Below are 18,790 nucleotides of genomic sequence, written 5' to 3'. Positions count from 1 at the left end.
TAAGGCATATAGATCTTATATTCTAAATACACATTAAATATTTTTAACAAATATTATACCATATTTACTATAATTTTGCAAACTGTTTCCAGTTTACTTATATGGCAAAATTAAAAATGAGAAAAGGACCTAACTTGTTTTCTTACCTAAATATCAGATGATTCTGCCTCTAACTGGAGTGATTTGGGGACTACCAAAAGAAAGGCTGCACTTTTCCTTAGGCAATAACTTTGGGCCTGCTCAAATGTTTGAGTGTGCTTGAAGTTAAACCAGTTAATACCAGAATGGCAGAAGAAATAAACTTGTTCCTAGTGAGTTTTGAAAGGAAAATTTACCATTGTAAGTTTTCTATCAATCAGTATATTCAAAATAAAAAGTGTGACAGTGAAGAATATTTTGCATATTTTTCTCCTTGGTCTTTGCATTTTATATATATTTTATTTTCAAATGTGTTAATACATGCAGAGTTGCTAACAAATGGAAGTTGGTGCTGCTGACCTGATTTTTATCAGCAGTTTTATTTTAGATGTTATCAAGAATATAGATGTTTTCCATGAATGAATATGTGGGGATGTGTGTGTGTGTATGTGTATGTTTGTATGTTTTTCTTTATGTGGTACTGGGGGTTGAACCCAGGAGTGTTCTACCTCTAAGCTACTTCCCCAGCCCTTTTTTTAAAAAAAAAAAAAATATTTTTGAGACAGGGTCTTATTAAATTCCCCAGGCTGGCCTTGAACTTGGGATCCTTCTGTCTCAGTCTCCTGAGTAGCTATGATTATAGGCAGGTGGAACCAGGCCCAATTTTATTCTATATTATTTTAAATTTGTGTTCAGTTTCAGTTTCTAAATATATATTCTTCTCAGGGTTCTGATGTGATATATGAAATTGAAGTTCCTGGCCCACCTGCTGTCTTAGCACTGCACAATGGAAACGGAGGTAATCAGGGGTTCACTTTTCACAATTAACTGTGTTTATAAAATACATTAAGTGAAAATGGGAATTGTAGAAGGAAGATGAACTAAAATTGAGACATTTATCTTCTGATAACTTGCCAGTAACTCACAGTAAGGAGTCATTGAACTTTAATTTTCAGTTTCATCTTAACATTAGATGTTGGGGACTGGGAGGTGGACTTCTCTCTTGAGCTACAAAATCCTGTGAATATATAACAATTCTCCCAAATCATTTCCTGCCTTAGGATATTTAAATGAGGTTTTTACATGAAAATATTTTAATTTTAAAGAAATGTCACTAATGTTTCCTCTAATTATAACTAGGCAACTCTGGGGAAGACCTCTTGTTTGGAACGGCAGATGGGAAGCTCGGGCTTATTCAGATCACCACCTCCAAGCCAGTGCACAAGTGGGAAGTTGGAAATGAGAGAAAGCGGGGAGGTATGGTGTCAACGTAGCTCAGATCCTGAAACACCCGTAACTGTTAAATTAAAAAGGTCATGCAATTTACTGTTTTACTTAATTCGTATTATATAGTAGCCCTATGTAATAGGAGAGCCACCTCTGGTTTACGTACTGTTTATTCATCAGGTCTCTCACTGTAGGTATAATATTTTTAAAAATAAGAAATGCTAGTAATACTTTGGGAAAATATGCTGTGGTAAAATTCTTTGTTAACTGTCCACGGTAGGCAGTTAATGGGACCTGAGAGTGACTGGTACAATGCAAGGGAATCCTGTGCTGTCTCAGGGGACTCCGTGCCTGACTTGGGAGGTAGGGATGGTTTCTTACACATACAGGATGCTCATACACTTATCCCCTTCACAAGTACTTGTCGGGAGAGATAAGGCCTGGCCTTGTCACATGAAGAAGACACAACAGAGCAGTATGTTAAGAGAGTACTGAGAGAAGGGGAGCTGCTTTTAGACTGCGTGGTCCAAGAAAGTGTCTTAGAAGAGGTTGAATTTGAGCTGAACTCTGAAGAGGAAAAAGGAGGGTGTGGAGATTTGGAGGGGAGAGAGTTTTGCAGGAGGAGAGGTGGACTCAGTTCACCTGTGGAGTAGCAGGATGACTAGTGTGGCTGCGTCCACTCACAGGGTGCGATGACCTGACCTGGGGGAGGTAGGGTAGGGCTGCTGTCAGCGGAGCCTTGCCGGGAGGTCACAGTGGGGAGTCGCTGGAGAACTGCCGTTGGGGGCGGGATGTGATTGAGCCCCCAGAAGAGACTACACTGCATTGAGAATGGATTGGGGAAGCAGGTTACAGATACACAAATAGTTCCTGTATACCTTTCACCCAGCTTAATGTTAAAGTCTATCACAAGTACAATACATGTATGAAAACCAGAAAATCAGAGCTGGGGCTGTAGCTCAGTGGCAGAGCGCTTGCTGAGCCAGTTTCTCACTCTTATTTGGTATATACATGACTCAACTATTAGTTTTGTAATAACATCACATTTTTTTAAAGGTATTTTGTGTATTGACAGCTTCGATATTATGGGTGATGGGGTTAAAGATTTACTTGTTGGGAGAGATGATGGAATGGTGGAAGTGTACAGCCTGGATAACACAGAGGAGCCTGTTCTGCGATTTGACCTGGTAGGTTGGTCCAGAGGAGTCTCCATCTATGTGTTTATTCCTTGTCGGGTTTATAGAGATGACTAAGGGCTGAATTTTATTAAGGAAAATAATATTAAAATCTTATGTTTGGGGCTGGGATTGTGGATCAGTGATAGAGCATTTGCCTCACACATACGAGGCCCTGGGATCGATCCTCAGCACCACATTAAAAAAAAAAATAAATAAAGGTATTGTGTTCATTACAACTAAAAATATTTTAAAAATCTTATGTTTGGTCTGAAACATTTTGATGTTATCAAAATTTCTAGACTACTCGTTTGAATAATAGACTGTTGCTTCTAAACTGAATATTGAATTACTATTTCATTATACTTTTAAACCTTTATAAATTTCTCAAGTAGTAAATAGTTCATCTGAGTTTCTATAATGCATAGCAACACATTATATAGCAGTTACCTTTCTAGTTTGAGTTTCATGAATGAGAATATTGTTTTAAAATCCAAGAATAAACTGCACACCATTAGGGCAGTATCAGAAATATCCTTAAGCATAGAGGAACAAGTAGCAGTTTCGCTTATAGATACTCAAGAGCCAGCTGTGAAAGAAATACTAGATAAGAGTAACTTGTTTACAAAATTTAAATGTAATTAAGTCTGTTTATGCTGCTGAGGTATAGAATCACATAGAAAAGCATTCTGGCATGAACAGAATCATATTTTTCCATTTGTGTTTTAAGTATTTTAGATTTACTTGAAATGATATTTAAAAATAGGAAATTGAATATATTAACAGGGAATCATGAAGTGATTTGATAATGTGTACATTGTGTAATATTTAATCAGATCAAACATTTCTCCTCAAGCATTCTCGTTTCTTCATGGTGAAAACAGTGAAAATCCTTTCTCGTAGCTTTTTGAGTAATGGTCACCTGCCACCCTGCTGTGCAGGGCACACCAGAGCTGTGTGTGTGTGTTTATGTGTGTGTGCATGTGTGCACGCACGTGCGTGCTGTGACCTGGGTTCCAGGACTTCCTTCTCCTGTTTACTGTAGCTTGTACGCACCAATCAGCCTTTGCCTCTCTGTCTCCTCCTACCTCCTACCCCTAGGAAGCGGTCCTCTTAACTTGTATGAGATCCACATTTTATGTCTCTCATACAAGTACGATCACTTGGTACTTGTCTTCCTGTGCTGATTTCCTGTAATGTGACGATTTCTAATTCCGTTTGCATGGTCTGAAGTACATTCCATGGTGTAAGTGGAATCTTTCGTTTTCATGAGCTGGCGTATTAGACCATAATTTTGTTCTTGTGTGAAATACCTGAGGCAGGCTTCTTTATAGGGAAAATAGGCTTAGTTCAGCTTGTGTTTCTGGAGGTCCAGTCTTCGGGCCTCATCTGTGAATGGCCTTCTTGCTGGTAGAGTCGCCTGTTGAGGCCTCAGGTCCCCTCTTCGATGTCTGTCCAAAACCTCAGCAGTGACAGCATTTATCTGCTCTGCCAGGTCTGGCACTAAGGCCTCGCCCACTGTCCCTCCTGTTTTCTAACAGGAGAGGTCCTGGCTTCAGAGCTTACTGTGAAAATGGAAAAAAAAAAAAAAAATGGGAATATGCTTGATGTTACACCAGTCTTATTCTAGCAATATGTAATATCAGTGGCAATGCATGAATAAATTGGAAGGAATAAAGCATCTCATTTAATCTCATGAGATATATATATATATAGAGATCCTTCAGAAATTTTCTTTTGTGATTAAATATTATATACTAGAGCTTGTGTATTTGTCTTGATCAGATGTGACACTAATAATTATGATGGAAATTTCCAGTGTTTATAATTATTATCAGAATTTCTAATCCTTAGGACCTTATGATCACAGAAGATAATTTATATGTGTGTATATATGTTTTGGGGGGGTTTTTTTTTTGGTACTATGGATTGAACCCAGGGGTGCTTAACCACTGAGCCACATCCCCAGCCCTTTTTTATATTTTGTTTAGAGACGGGGTCTTGCTAAGTTGCTTAGGGCCTCGCTACATTGTTGAAGCTGGCTTTGAACTCATGATCCTCCTGCTTTAGCCTCCCAAGCCTCTGGGATTATAGGTGTGCACCACCATGCCTGGCCTCATTTATATATTTTCTCGTTGCAGAAAAGCATAAATCAAGCACATGATTACATTAAGATAAAAGTATGTGAAGTGAGTGAAATGAAAATACAAGTTAAAAGAGAAAAAGGAAAAATGTAAAATTTTCAACCATTAAGGATTTATTAAATCTACATTTTTTTCTTTTTTCTTTTGTGGTAGTAGGTGTTGAACCCAGGGACAATTTACCACTGAACTACATTTTCAGACCTTTTTTCTATTAATTGATTTTGAGGCAGGGTCTTGCTAAGTAGCTGAGGCTGCCCTCCAACTTGATATTCTTTTGCCTCAGCCTCCCCAGGCACTGGGATTACAGGTGTGCACCACCGTGCCCAGCTTCTCCAAATTTCAATTATATGCGTAAATTTGTCCCTCCTTGGTGCACACCTATAACCTCTGGAGGCAAGAGGATCACAAGTTTGAGGCTAGCCCAGGCAACTTATTAAGACCCTGTCTCAAAAAAAGTGGTGTGGGGTGTAACTCAGAATGCTTGCCTAGTGTGTGTGAGGCCCTGGATGCAATCTCCAGTATCACAAAAATAACAGAACTCCCACTGGTGGGTTGCCAATGCATTTTTTAAAAAATCAGAGTATAACTGCAAGACTTTTAAGTTACATGTGTTGTGTGTATTCACATGTGAATATATAACAGTTAAAAAATTATTGCTGCTTTCCAAATAGCTTTAACCAGTACTGACTTACAGTGCTGGTTGACTCACCTGGTGATTATTGTTGACAAGTTTGGGAAGTATTGCTTAAAAGATGATATTATTTACAAACTTCCAGAAGTACAGTCTTTGTAACTATGTAAAATTGTGATGAAAAATCTAGTTGCTAACTAAAAGATGTACAGGAGGATACATACTTTTGTTCATCTAAAAACTCTTCTTTTAGAGAAAACAAATAAGAGGTGATCTAAAGTAGTTTTACTTTTGTAATTTATTTTTAAAAATATCCTTTCATTATGTAAATAAATTATTTTTTTCTCATTAGATATTTATAGTGTTAGCCAAGTGTGAATCGCCTTTTAAAGGGAGTCATTTTAATCTTCTTTTCCAAATTTAAAACTGTTGGAATTTTCTGGGATTTGTTTAAGGTTTTGTGTTTCTAATCTCAGCATCTACACATAATAAATAGACACTCGGTAAATATGTGTTGAATGTCTGGAGACAGGATAATGAATTTTGGCAGCTTGCTTTGACTACCTTTGAAGTTTTCAGCTTATTAATAAAGTGCTTGGTCTTGATTTATTTTAGGCATTGTCTGAGAGTGTCACGTCCATCCAAGGTGGTTGTGTAGGGAAAGACGGTTATGATGAAATCGTGGTGTCCACCTACTCAGGTAAAGAACGGTGAAGAACCAGGGACCAAGGTCTAAATGCATGTTCTTTTGATGGCTACTTTTTTGAGAAGTATTATTAGTAAATCCTTCCTATAGAATTATTAGAGTTATTGGTTAAAGAATGAGGAGGTGGGCTGAGGGAGGCGGTGGTGGGGAAGCACTCGCTGGCCTGAGCCAGGGTCTGGGCTCCATCCCCAGTAAGTAAGCAGAGGAGGAGGAGTGGCCTTGTCCATTGGATTGATGAAGTGTTGATGTTTGACTAACCCTTTTTAAGAGCACTTAGCATGTTTCTACTAGCTTTGAAAAGTAAGTGGCATTCTTTGTTAGAAGAGAGCTATTTAGAAATCTAGTTGGCTTTGGACTGTGTGCTTGTCTTGTAAAAACTTGTTTGCTTTTGAGCATTGAGTTTTGCGTTCTTACCAATTTCATGAGAGTTTAAATCTCCTTAAAAGTGATTTTCGAAAGGCGATGCTTACTTGTCACTTTTTTGAATTTGCTAAGATGTTCTGACTTACTCCATACTTGAAAACTAGAACTATTAAGAATAGAAAGATACCGTTAAGCATAGTATTATAGTATTTCAAGCAAAAACAGTATCACAAATTGCTTAAATACTTTTTTTGGTTTGAATTCTTTCCAGCTTGGTTTTGTGTTTTGCTGTGTTACAGCTGAGTTAGGTTGATAGTGGTGGACTAGGGGCTCACGCTGTCAGTACCTAGCAGCACTGACTGGTGTGTGACTGTTCTCATCTCTACAGGCTGGGTCACAGGTCTGACAACTGAGCCTGTTCATAAGGAAAGTGGACCAGGAGAAGAGCTCAAGATCAATCAGGAGATGCAGAGTAAAATTTCTTCTTTACGGTAACTTTTGAGTTGTGTGTTTCATTTCAAGTGCTGGTTGCTGCTTACCATTTACAGATAGATGCACTGCATTTTATTGGAAGGCATTGTCACCTTTTAATGTGGAAGTTCATTGGTTTGAGACAATTAGCAGGGAGTGTTGATGAATATCTTGGATTCAGAGCTCCACCTTTTCAGTGCATGATCCCATACTGACTCTCGGATAGAGAACTGTGTGTTCCCATCTGTCAGAAATGGTGGCTGCAGTGTTTTGCCTACCCCACCGCCCAACAGACATCAGAAAGAAACCCAAATAGGCGTGTTGTTTTCTCCATTTCTCTTTAACTCCAGCATTCACTATTGCTGTGCACATAACTTTGGCTCATGAGTTTTCTTACTAGAACTGAATGCTGCCTCCTGTAGGTACAGGATTTGCTCTCATGGCCTGCTCAGTTCAACGCTTCTTTAAGAAGGAACCGCAGACTGCAGGAGGCTACTTCCCACAGTGAGGAAGTGGCGTGGCCAATCACTGAGTTTCAGCCACCTCCAGGGGAGGGAGGCCTGATCTGTATTTTGGTGATGATCAGAGGCTACAGGAGCTTCTAAGGCAGGAAGGCCCCAAGTTCCAAGAGCACAGGCCAGTTCCCCAGGGCCACCAGGAGAGCCACCTCGTATGTTCATGCAGAATGATCTGCCGCGTACATGCAGAATGCCAAGTTCATGCAGTGGGAGCGCTGGGTTCGGTGACTGCCTTGCATCCTCAGCACAGTACTTTTATTTATAGCCAAATCTTGCCTTCCTGACTCCTCTGGGATGTAAGCTCCAGGCGCCAGGCTTATATTTGGTTCATTCAGCACCTGGAGCACTGCTAGGTACAGAGAGGTAAATATGTGATATGCAGAGTAAATACTTCCTGGTGAATGCATCTTTTCCTCCGTTCACCGCACACATCCCTTCCACACTTCTCCACGTTCCTTTCCCCCTAAACCAGGTTGATCTTCCCATCATTGTTGATTCCATCTGCATGTGGCCTTTCCCTAGGCAGTGCCTGTGCCGGTCAGTCTCAGCGGGACCTGCTCTACCGTTTGGTAGAGCTGATGCTGGGCCACTGGCCCAGGTTCATCCCTGTGGTCACCAAAATGTGAATACTCAGCAGCTGCTCCGTGTTTTGTCTTCCTGCCCTAATCACACCGGAGGTGCATGTTGGCTGGCGTTTCTTGTTATTAAGTCCAGAACATTTTCCTGCCATATTCCTTTTTCTTCTGCCTAGTCCTAGATGTAGCTGTAGCCATACTCCTGAGCTGGAGTTGACTGGTTGTAACCTGCCTGGGTACTCACGACTCTTTACTCATATTTCTGGTATGGGACTGAGTAGATGCTTTAATTTGGGGGTTAGGAATAAATGATGTGGAATCAATTGGTCAGAGAAACTAAAATTTTATTCCTACTGATGGTATAGTTCTAGCCCAACCAATGAAAACCCCATTTTACAGAAGTAAATGTCTCGAAAATTTCATGCATTTCTAAGGACTTCAGATGTTTAAAGATGACAAAGTTGTATGTCTTTTCTTCTAGGAATGAGCTGGAACATCTGCAGTATAAGGTGCTACAGGAAAGAGAGAACTATCAGCAGTCTTCTCAGTCAAGCAAAGCAAAATCAGCAGCACCTCCATTTAGCATAAATGACAAGTTCACATTAAATAAAGATGATGCCAGCTACAGCCTCATCCTAGAGGTGCAGACCGCAATAGACAACGTCTTAATACAGGTCCGCAGAATGGCTAGGTTCTTGGTTTTATGACTGGATCTGTTTTGTACTCAAGTCGTATGCACTTATTATTATTGAGCACGTTTAGTTTCAAATGGTAATTTTAAATGTTTATGGCTTCTTAATTTTCCATGAGGTAATCGGTTTGCTCGTAGGTTATTTGAATGTTATCTTTACTTTTGAGTTATCCTAAACTTAATAAACAAAAGATGGGTGAACTTCAGTTTCAAGAAGTGATAGAATAATAAGGATTTTCTTCTTTTACTATACTCTGGGAGAATCTCAACTGAGATGTGACTTAGAAAACTCTAATATTTAATGCTCTTGTTAGACCCTTTTAAAAATATCCAAGTACTAAAATGATAATTTATAGTACAGCTTACTCATTAGCTCGGTGGTTTCTAGGTAGGTCAGTAGGGAAGACAGATAATCTCAAAGGTGAGATTTAGGGATAATAGCTCTGTTCATTTGTTTAATAGTTTTATTTACTTTTAAGTTGGAAGATACTCAGGAAGTAGAAAAAGATACTAGTAGGATGAATGGAAAATAAGAATAAGATGGAAAACCCATAAAAAGATGAGAAAATAATAAATTGGAGCAAGAAGACAAGGTTTAAGAAGATGTGGGAAGGGGTCCGATTCTTAATAAATCTCACAGACAGAAAACCCCTCAGCCAGGCTGCTCTCAAGTTGCTGCACTCAGCCTCAGGAGCACTGTCATGACTCCAGCCCTTCTCTTAGCAGCTGCTTCAGGGAGACCATAGCTTACCTTCTTCTTGTGTAACAGGTGAAGCTACAATGGATAAAAACGAGCCAGTGTAATCAGATGCCCCTGTGGTTACTTATAGCCATGGTAACATTTTTAGCACTGACGAAAATAGAAGATCATGCATTTGAGGGGACGATAAGAGATGATATTTTGTGATTCTGATAATCCAAATCAGAAAAACACAGGTGATTTTGAAATGACATTTATTCTTCATTAAATATTTTCCAGAGCTGTATGTGATCAAGTGTTAATTAAGAGAATTTATACTGTCACATTTAGAGATGAACATAATCTAGGACACAGGCGAACCCTCAGAGAAAAGATGTTCTGTGTACGTACTGTTTGTATGTTTTCCCTCTGAGCCATTCTTTTACATGTTCACCATAGAGCGATGTCCCCATAGATCTGCTTGATGTGGATAAGAACTCTGCAGTTGTCAGCTTCAGCAGCTGCGACTCCGAGGTGAGTGACCTGCTAGCCCTTCTGCACTTTCTGATGCCCTCTGCCTCTGACCAGGTCCAAGGCCAGGTGGTGGCTGTCGCCTCCTCTGCAGCCGCTGGGCAGGCTCCTAGCACTCCACAGACAGGCGTCCCCAGCTCCAGGCTCCAGAGGCCAGGGGTCCCCAGCTGCTGGCCGTCAGTCCCGTCCCTGGCACTGCAGCTCTTGGCCTCCTGCTCCTCTTCTCTGCTTCCCACTGCAGACGCTGTGGCTGCCACCGGGAGCCTTCCTCCAGCACCAACCTCACTGCACCTTCCCTTTCCCAAAACCTTTTAAGGATCTTGTTTCTTGGTGGATGTGGATCTAGATTCCCCCTTCCTCAGTGTGGTATAGGAAACTCTTATGCCTCCAGCTCATCCCACCAGCCGCCACCACCCTCGTGCACATAATTTCTGTTGAATTGAAGTTCTTAAGATGTCTTAATTGCTGTGGGTGCACACATCCTGTGCTGGGGCACGGTCTTTCTCTCCCCGAGCTTCCTGGCCGCCCTGCTTTTTCATCCAGCAGTCATTCAATGAACACATGCCGCACAGAGAGCCCGTGACAGGTCACAGAGCTTTGACCTGCAGATACCACTTTCTGCTGCCTGGTGCTGGACCGAGCAGTCTCCACCAGCCGTGTCCTGAGGAAGGCCAGGGGAAAGAGGCCCAGAGGGGCTGTGGGGAAGGCCAGCCCGAGCAGCACTAGGGTAGCGGTGGGTATGTTTTGAAAGGGAGGAATCAAAGAATAGGCAAAGAAAAAAGCTCATAGCTATTTGAAGGAAATATTTTAAAACCTTCCTTCATGTTCCATAAGAAGGTTATAGCTTCTTAGAAAATTTATTTGGAGACTTGAAACATAAAAGTAGGAGAAGCTAACATTCCTCTCCACACTCATTACCTATCCAAGCATGTGCCTCACCCCATCCCCTCCTGAACCTAGTCCCAGACAGTTTATCTCTTTAATCTGTATTATTTTATCCATAACTACTTCAGCACATAATGGCATTTGTTTTTAATATTTGGTGCATTTATTTTTAAATCGATCTGTCCTTTCTGTTCACTGAGTTGAAATGATTTAAAAATGAAAAAAAAAATGAGTTTTCTTTTTTATATTAACATCCTTTTAATTTTTTTGGTTATTTGTTAAAAACAGGAAAATAGCAGTACATGAAAATTGTATATAAAATATTTCATATTGTTTTGTTGTTGCAATTTATGCACCTAGGTATCTTTTTCTATTTTTAATTGTTTAATTTCAAGTAATTACAATATTTGAAGGAACCATTCCAGTTTAATTCAGCAAACATGTACGCCAGGTACTGCGTTGTTTGCTGGAATCACAGAGACAATATTTTTATCTTTTCTCTGCAAGTATTTGTGAAAATCAAAGGCATTGGTCCACATGCTTTTTAAAGTAAATGTTTGACATTTGCATTGTTGGATTTTTAGAATGAACTCTTGATGTTTACAGGTTTTATTGTAGGCTCAAAGTAGAAGGAGCATGAGCCTTAGGGTCTTAGAAAAATTTGAATTCATTTCATCCCTGACTAGTTTTGGAAAATTTCCCTAACCCCTCAGTGCCGGTTTCTTTATAGATGGTAAACATTTTTATTGATGATGTTTCTGTGGTTAAAAAGCTGAATTCATGGGACTGGGGTTGTGGCTCAGCAGTAGAGCACTTGCCTAGCACGATTGAGGCCCTGGGTTCGATCCTCAGCACCACAAATAAATGAATGAATGAACGAATGAATGATTGTGGTGTGTCAACTATAACTACAAATATTTATTAAAAACAAAAACCTGAATTCATCATTTTCCCCAACTTTGAATTCTTTCCAGTCAAATGACAACTTTCTTCTCGCCACTTACCGCTGCCAAGCAAATACCACACGGCTAGAACTGAAGGTAAAAGTGTCCAACATTGAGCGGCCTTCCCCTTGGCACATCCGCGCCTGAGGTCACCTTCCCCTTGGCACACCCGCGCCTGAGGTCATTCCTGAGGGTTGAACTTCTCCCTGCTTCAGCACCCTTCAGTTACCAGTTGTAAAGTTATTGATCGTAAAGTTCCCGGTAACTGGGATTTTTTTTCTGATTTCCCTTGTGAAAAGTCTCAAGAGTATGTAAAAGTAAGGCTCCCACATCTTTGTCACCAGCTTCGTGACAGTCCTGTCACTGGCCACCACAGGTCACTTAGAAGCAAATGCAGGACATTGGCAGTTTCCCCTGTGAATACTTTGTATATATGTCTAAAAGATGAATACTTTTTTAACAACAAAAATGCTATCAGCAATTTTTAAATAAGTTTCTTAATATTATCAGTGTTCAGATTCCACTGATTTTTGTGATCCAGTCGTGGTCTAAATGAATCTGATTCATGAGCATTTCCCTGATATTTTCTTGTTGTCTAAGTTTTACCCATTGCATTCCAGCGATTTCATCTTAGTATCATCTATTTTAGAAAACACTTGTACAGGTTTTCCTTAGCAACTTAATAACAGCCATCTTTGTGATTAAATATTGAGCATAGCAGACAAATTTATATTAGTTATTTTGTGTTGGGAGGTTTCAAAATTTTTTAGTTTTGATACACCTATGATCTAAAATGGAAGGACTGTTACTTTTCCCCCTGGTGTTGATCTTTGTAAGTATCCTTTTATACATAGTTGGCTGTGGCTCAGAGGGACAGCGCTGGCCTAGCATGTGTGAGGCACTGGGTTTGATCCTCAGCACCACATAAAAATAAAATAAAGGTATTATGTCCACATACAACTAAAAAATAAATGTTAAAAAAAAAGAAAAATTGAAAACTAGGATAAACTTATTTCTAGAAGATTTTACTCAAGCATGTTGTGTAAGTGATCATATTATGCCCCTATTATTGTATGTCACTAAGCAAGGCTGCACCAGTAAATTTGAAAGCCGATCTGAAAAATTTTTTAAAACTATATTCTTTTATACAATTGGACACAATAATTTTAAAGTTCAGAGGAAAAAATAAATGCCTGAAAAGAGCCAAGAAAATTATGAGAAAGAAGAAAAGTAGGTGGAATGTGCCTCGGCAAGAGAGGAAACGTGAACATTAACCAAGCAGCTGGGCCGCAAGGAGCCTGCCCGACCCCCAGCTACGGGAGTGCCAGCCAAGGGGCTGTGTCCTGCTCCTTCCAGACCCCTGGGCACTGGGGAGAGCACTGCCTCCAGGGCACTGGCCAGGGTGGGGTGGGGATGGTGGGCAGAGCAGAGCGCCTCCCAGTGTAGACAAACAGGCTCTGTAGCAGACAAGGGTCTAGAAAGAGAGCCCGCACGCGTTTGCGGGAACTTAATGTGTGACATCTCTATTTAGGGAAAAATCAGATTGCTATTTCTATTTAAAAATTGGTATTGGCTTAATTGGCATTCATCTGAAAGAAAAGTATGTGGATTTGGGGGTTATTTTTCTTTTTTTTTTTTTTTTTTTTGCGATGCTGGGGATTGAACTCAGGGCCTTGTCCAAGCTGGGCAAATGTTCCACCACTGAGCTACACCCCCAGCTCCTAGTGAATTTTCACCTTTTGCCCTGTGTGACAAATTCAGATGAGTTAAGTACTTAAAGAAGAAAATTGTCTTCCAGACACCAGGTAATCATTAATGAAAATAAAAGCAATCTGTGTGTTACTATAGAGAAGATCACTGAATAAAGAAAATAGGCAAGGAGTAAAGATGGGCAGTTCTCAAAAGAGAGAAGCAAAAGAGCTAACAAGAGAGTTTTGCCGCGTTATTGGGAAATTAAACCAACATAGCAAAAATGTGGCTTCTGCTTCTCCAACAGGTAAAAAGTATTAAAATATCAAAAACATCATCTCTAGGTGACAGGGATGAGTAAAAGGTCATGATTAGTCATGGTTGGTGGACATATACATTTTCATAGCCATTTTTGAAAACAAGTGATAGGGCTCCTCGGGAGGATCTTTTAATAGCAATAAAGTTCCAGCACCCAGATGACTGTGTGGTTAGCTGCAGCCTGGCTTAGAGAGGAGTGAGGTGGAACTGAGGGGAGTGCTCCTTGTTGATGGTGGGTTGCGTGATGGCTGGAATTCCTGCCTCAGCTGTCTGCTTGGAGCGCGGTCCAGGGAAGAGCAAGAAGCAGTTAGGTCCTTTGTGTTTGTGTGTCTCTTAACTAAAGTGCTACGGGAGGAGATCCGAAAAGAGACACCCTTGGAGGGCCCACATTTATGCAAGGTGGGACAGGTGTGAGTGGGCTGGGAGGGCGGGAGCGCACTGCAGGGGAAGGAAGGGCGGGGAGAATTGTTTGTTACAGTCATTATTAAAAACACAATTTTCATATAAAGTTGTTATATTTATTATTAAAGCTCATTTTATTAAGGAGAAAGTTGTGCTGCTGCTGGAAACTTACCCTTTAAAAGTAAACCCCAAATTGGATTTATAAGTCCTGTTTTCTTTCTGAATTTTTACTCATTGTCTTTCTTATCCTTTTTATCTTCTATCTATGCCCATTTGCAAAAAAATCTTATGTTAGGAGTTCTGAGTTCTTGGGGCATCTGGGAAACATGTTCGCGATGGCCTGAGAGAATATGTATTTCTCTGCTTTTAGAGACAATCAAGAATTGGGCTTTTGGGAAGATTTCTTTCTGTCAGTAAGATTTTGTAACAGCAACAGTATGGTATACCCCATTCCTGAGAAAGTGTTGTGTCCCATGAGTTATAGTTATTTTGAAAACTCATTGATCTGTTCAACAAAAATGTCTAGATTTTAAGTACTTTTCTTATGAACCTTGTAGAACATGCTCACACCTCTTTTCAGGTTTGACAGAATTGTCCGTGGGAGTGTGGGTCTTGTCCTGGAGTGGTGAAGGGCTGGGAAGAGTGGACAGGCCAGCTGGAGTGTGTGGTGGGCAAACCCACAGGTCGACTTTGCAGGACTGCCAGGGTTGGTTATTCTGCTGCCCTGTCGTGGGGAAGAGAGTCGTTGCTTAGTAAAATGTCAGACTAGTGCAGGGCAGTCAGGGCAACCTGATGACCTGGTGAACATAGCAGGCTGCTCATGGTTGCTTTTTCTTTCCTCTCTTGCGTGGCCTCAGATCCGCTCCATCGAAGGCCAGTATGGCACACTTCAAGCCTACGTGACTCCAAGAATCCAGCCCAAAACCTGCCAGGTGCGCCAGTACCACATCAGGCCCCTCTCTCTCCATCAGAGGACGCACTGCATTGACCACAGCAGGTGGGCAGAGGAGGGGCAGCGGGCTTTTCAGTTACTTACACTGTTCAGATCAACTTGCTTTATCTTTCTTTTTTCGTAATCTATTTTTAAGTTGCAGATGGACACAATACCTTTATTTCATTTATTTTTATGTGGTGCTGAGGACCGACCCAGGGCCTCACACAGGGTACACGAGCACTCTACCACTGAGCCACGACCCAGCCCTGTTTTATTTCTGTAGTATATATTCTGGTAGCTTTTTCTCCATTTAAAAATTGACTTGTGGTTTAATAGTTAGGCATGGGTTTAATATTCCTAATAAATATAAGATTTTTGCTCTTATTTTTGAAGCTGTTTGAATTGAATTTTCTTGTCCACCCCTTTCCTGCCAACCTGAGATGACTAGGGTAACCGTTCTCTCAAACACCTACTGTAAACACATCCCATTTAGCGGCTCTGTGTGAGCAGGGCGCTGCTGCTTAGCCTCACACATTGCATTTCCTCCTCTTGGCTTCAGGGAATACAGGTAGAGATAGCAGGGAGCATGGTGCCCATTGTTTCTGATTTCCAGGGAGAGCACCTTCCTGTGAGTAGATTTTCAGGACAGGAGAACTTGATCTTGAATGGCAGAGAAGAGAAAGAGATGGACAGTCACCGAAGGCTTTCTCAGTGCTGTGTAGTCTGTGTGCTTATGTCTTGTCACTTACCTTATAGCACTGTGTCTCCACTTTACAGATGAGAGATGGAGGCCTGGAGAAGTCTGTAGCTTCTGATGAAGAGCAAGAGCTGAGATTTGAGGCCAAATTCCAAGTTATTTCTATTGCAGCTTCTAACTTAAAAAGTGATTTAAATAAAATAAGAAGGAAATTTCTTAAGGAAGCCTTGTGGGAAACAAAGAAAATAGATGTTTGGGGACAGCTTCCTGCTCGAAGTCGAGGTCAACTCGAGTAGGGGCAGCGGGGTGTGCTAGAAGGAAGAGCACACTGGGACAGAGGCTTGGGTTACAGTGTGTCCCCATGTGGTTTCAGGAAGAGAATTTCTCTACATTTCAGATTGTTCATCTGCAAACGAGAGAACTGGTTTGGATGATCTTAAAGATCTGTCTAGCTCTTCCTTTCCTTAGCTATTCTGCATCCTGTGAAGTTCCTTCTGAACTTTTCCTTCCATATGCTCTGTGTTTTCTCACCCTTTGTGGTTTCCCACTTGGCTTATTTTAAGCTTTGTGATTAATTTTCAGACCCTTGTTACTTTTTTGTGCTGTTGCGTGATAGGAAATGTTCCCACATCCTTCTAAGGCCGGGCTTCGTTCTCTAACTTGCCTGGTGGCACACAGCGAGACCCGGCTTTCCCACCCTGCCTATCTTACTTGAAAGCCCAGTTCCTTCCTTCATATTAGGCTGATTCTTTCCCTAGGGAGATTCAGATGTGAGTGTCTTCAGTTTATATAGTAGAAATACTAGATGAACTTTTTAATAGTGAGATTGACCTGGTAGACTTTTTTTTTTTTTTTTGGTGAAGCTTAGTGTAATGAAAAAGAGCTATTTGCATCTAGCACAGGTTCAGGTATAGACCTAAAATCCAAATGTATGTCTATGTAATGTGTGATGTTAAGAAGATCCGTGTTTTTCGAGGTACTTGTTGGGTACCGTTGGAGAGCCCTGCTGGGCCTGTGCCCGTGATGCTGTGACATGCCACTCCTGTGTGCATTTGCCTTGCAGACCCATGAACACCCTGACGCTGACAGGCCAGTTCAGCTTCGCTGAGGTCCACTCCTGGGTGGTGTTCTGCCTGCCTGAGGTTCCGGAGAAGCCTCCAGCAGGAGAGTGCGTGACCTTCCACTTCCAGAACACCTTCCTGGACACCCAGCTGGAGAGTGTCTACAGGTGCGTCACACCTGCTGGGGTCATAGGCCACGTCCGGCTTCTATTTTTTAAGGCAGGAGTAATTTACAGGTCACAGGATCAAAAACCTGTGCGTTGAAGTGACTCTATTGGACAGCAAATAGGGTCAGTGAGGTTGGGAGAGTGATTAGGAAAGATGGGTATGCACAGATCAATACCTTTTCTAAATTCCCAACAGGAACAAGCATCATTTAGAAATAGTTTAAAAGGCTCTTTTGGAGGAGGAGTAGTAATGACGACAGAATGTCCACAGGAAACCTGCAGGGATATTTTTAGATCGCACATGGAGAACTTGGATGAAGAAAGAAGGTGTGCTGTGGTCACCCACAGGAGGATGTGGCCAAACGGTCCTTCCCATCCCAGTTCCAGCTGGATTTAATTCCATGGGAACAGAAATGGCCTTGGCTTTGGGCTGCCAGCTTTGGGCGGCCTGCTGGGGGGCTGCCCACTGCCCTCGTGGCTCCTCTGCCGCAGCTGTGCCCTGTCCCTTCCAGGGCTTCTCCCCACCCTGCTCTACACTGGGGGGCTGGACTCCGGTCTCCCCTCCTGCCTCTGGGTGTGCCTGTTTCTTGGGCCAAGCCAGCCTGTCTGCCCTTTGATCCCAGAGTCTTCACGCGCCCACTCTTCCACTTGTTTTTGTGGGTCTCGCTTCGTGGGCTGAGGGCCAGGGCTCTCTCTTCCCTGCCCTGAAGGACGGGGTCCCCGCCACTGCCTGGCCCTTCACCTGGGAACCAGCCTTTCTAGTCCGCCCTGTGGAGGTGGTCCTCCAGGGAGCAGTCAGCCACCTGGCCTCGCCGCTCACCCCATGCACGTGGCAGGATCCTGATGAGCGGGCTGCCTTGGCTCTTTACCTTCTGTGTTTGACATTCATTCCTCAACAGTCCGACTCCCTCTACCCTCAAGGCTCAGTCCAACAGCTACTTTTCTGAGGACTTCCTTGATTATTTTCTGTTTCCATAGCATTTTTTTTTTTCTTTGTGATACTGGGAATTGGACCCCAGGCCTAGTGCATGCTGGACAGGGTCTCCCCTGCCCCAGTATTTTATTCTTACCTGTCTTTGAGATGTATTGTTGTTTAACTGAAGTGTATTTTTTGTGTAAGCTTGTCTAAGTTCCACGATATCCTCATGGGATTTTTAATTGTCTCTGTTAATAGCCTCCCAGCACCTAACATGTGGCTTTGGATACAGTAGGTGCTTAATAAATGTTTTTCAAGTTCCTGAATAAAATGCCTGTATTTGGAGGTAGTGTAGAAGATTTGGAGGCAGGCATAATGAGGTTCAGCTCCTATATTCATCAGCTGTATTAACCCTTTGAGCTTCAGTTTTCTCTTCTGGGAATGGAAATAGTAGCACTTACCTTATAGAACTGCATGACAGTTAAGAGGATAAAGCACGTAAGTCGCTCCTCGGTGCCTGGCACTGGGGGTTTACATTCATCACCTGTTGGGCTGGGAGACAGGTGGGAGTGCCTGTGATTTCTATAGCACAGTTCGGATCAGAATGTAAAGGTGTATTGTTCATCTTTCTGGAAAAAACAACTTGCATTTGCCTACAAGTAGTCTGTACGGATGATCTATGTGGACGAAGGCCAGAGGAAGAGACCTCATGAAATATGTGAAAGATGGCAGGTATTCATTAGGAAGCTCTGGTCATCACAGTGAGGGACCAAATGCAAAAGTCTCCAGTAACTGTCTTGGGCACAGCTTGACCTGTGGCTTAGGGGATGCCATCAAGATGTAACCCCTGTCCATCCTTCAGTCTGCTTGTCTCCAGCTGCCACAGAGCCACTGCCTCCCACCAGTGCCAGTGACCACACTCCCGGGC

The 18,790-nt window shown here is 41.9% G+C and overlaps 1 protein-coding gene across 4 annotated transcripts in view; it reads left to right on the top strand.

Moving 5' to 3' along the window:
• Bbs7 (Bardet-Biedl syndrome 7) overlaps positions 1-18,790 on the top strand; it is a 38,690-nt gene that overhangs the window by 14,926 nt on the left and 4,974 nt on the right. For 3 of the 4 annotated variants that reach the window (XM_046458472.2, XM_058583663.1, XM_046458474.2), the window contains 10 exons: positions 865-937; positions 1,279-1,395; positions 2,422-2,552; positions 5,931-6,015; positions 6,773-6,875; positions 8,430-8,622; positions 9,778-9,852; positions 11,709-11,774; positions 14,945-15,084; positions 16,782-16,946. In XM_046458472.2, coding sequence (XP_046314428.1) covers positions 865-937; positions 1,279-1,395; positions 2,422-2,552; positions 5,931-6,015; positions 6,773-6,875; positions 8,430-8,622; positions 9,778-9,852; positions 11,709-11,774; positions 14,945-15,084; positions 16,782-16,946 — 1,148 coding nt within the window. The remainder of the gene's footprint in view (positions 1-864; positions 938-1,278; positions 1,396-2,421; positions 2,553-5,930; positions 6,016-6,772; positions 6,876-8,429; positions 8,623-9,777; positions 9,853-11,708; positions 11,775-14,944; positions 15,085-16,781; positions 16,947-18,790) is intronic. The other variant, XM_046458473.2, reaches the window with a different exon arrangement.

The sequence above is a fragment of the Marmota monax genome, unplaced genomic scaffold (genome assembly GCF_021218885.2).
Source record: "Marmota monax isolate L192 unplaced genomic scaffold, Marmota_monax_Labrador192_F-V1.1 WCK01_AAM20220418_F8-fsc00378, whole genome shotgun sequence".
NCBI lineage: Eukaryota > Metazoa > Chordata > Mammalia > Rodentia > Sciuridae > Marmota > Marmota monax.
Note: the sequence above shows the minus strand (reverse complement) of the source record. Positions and strands in the feature narration are given on the sequence as shown.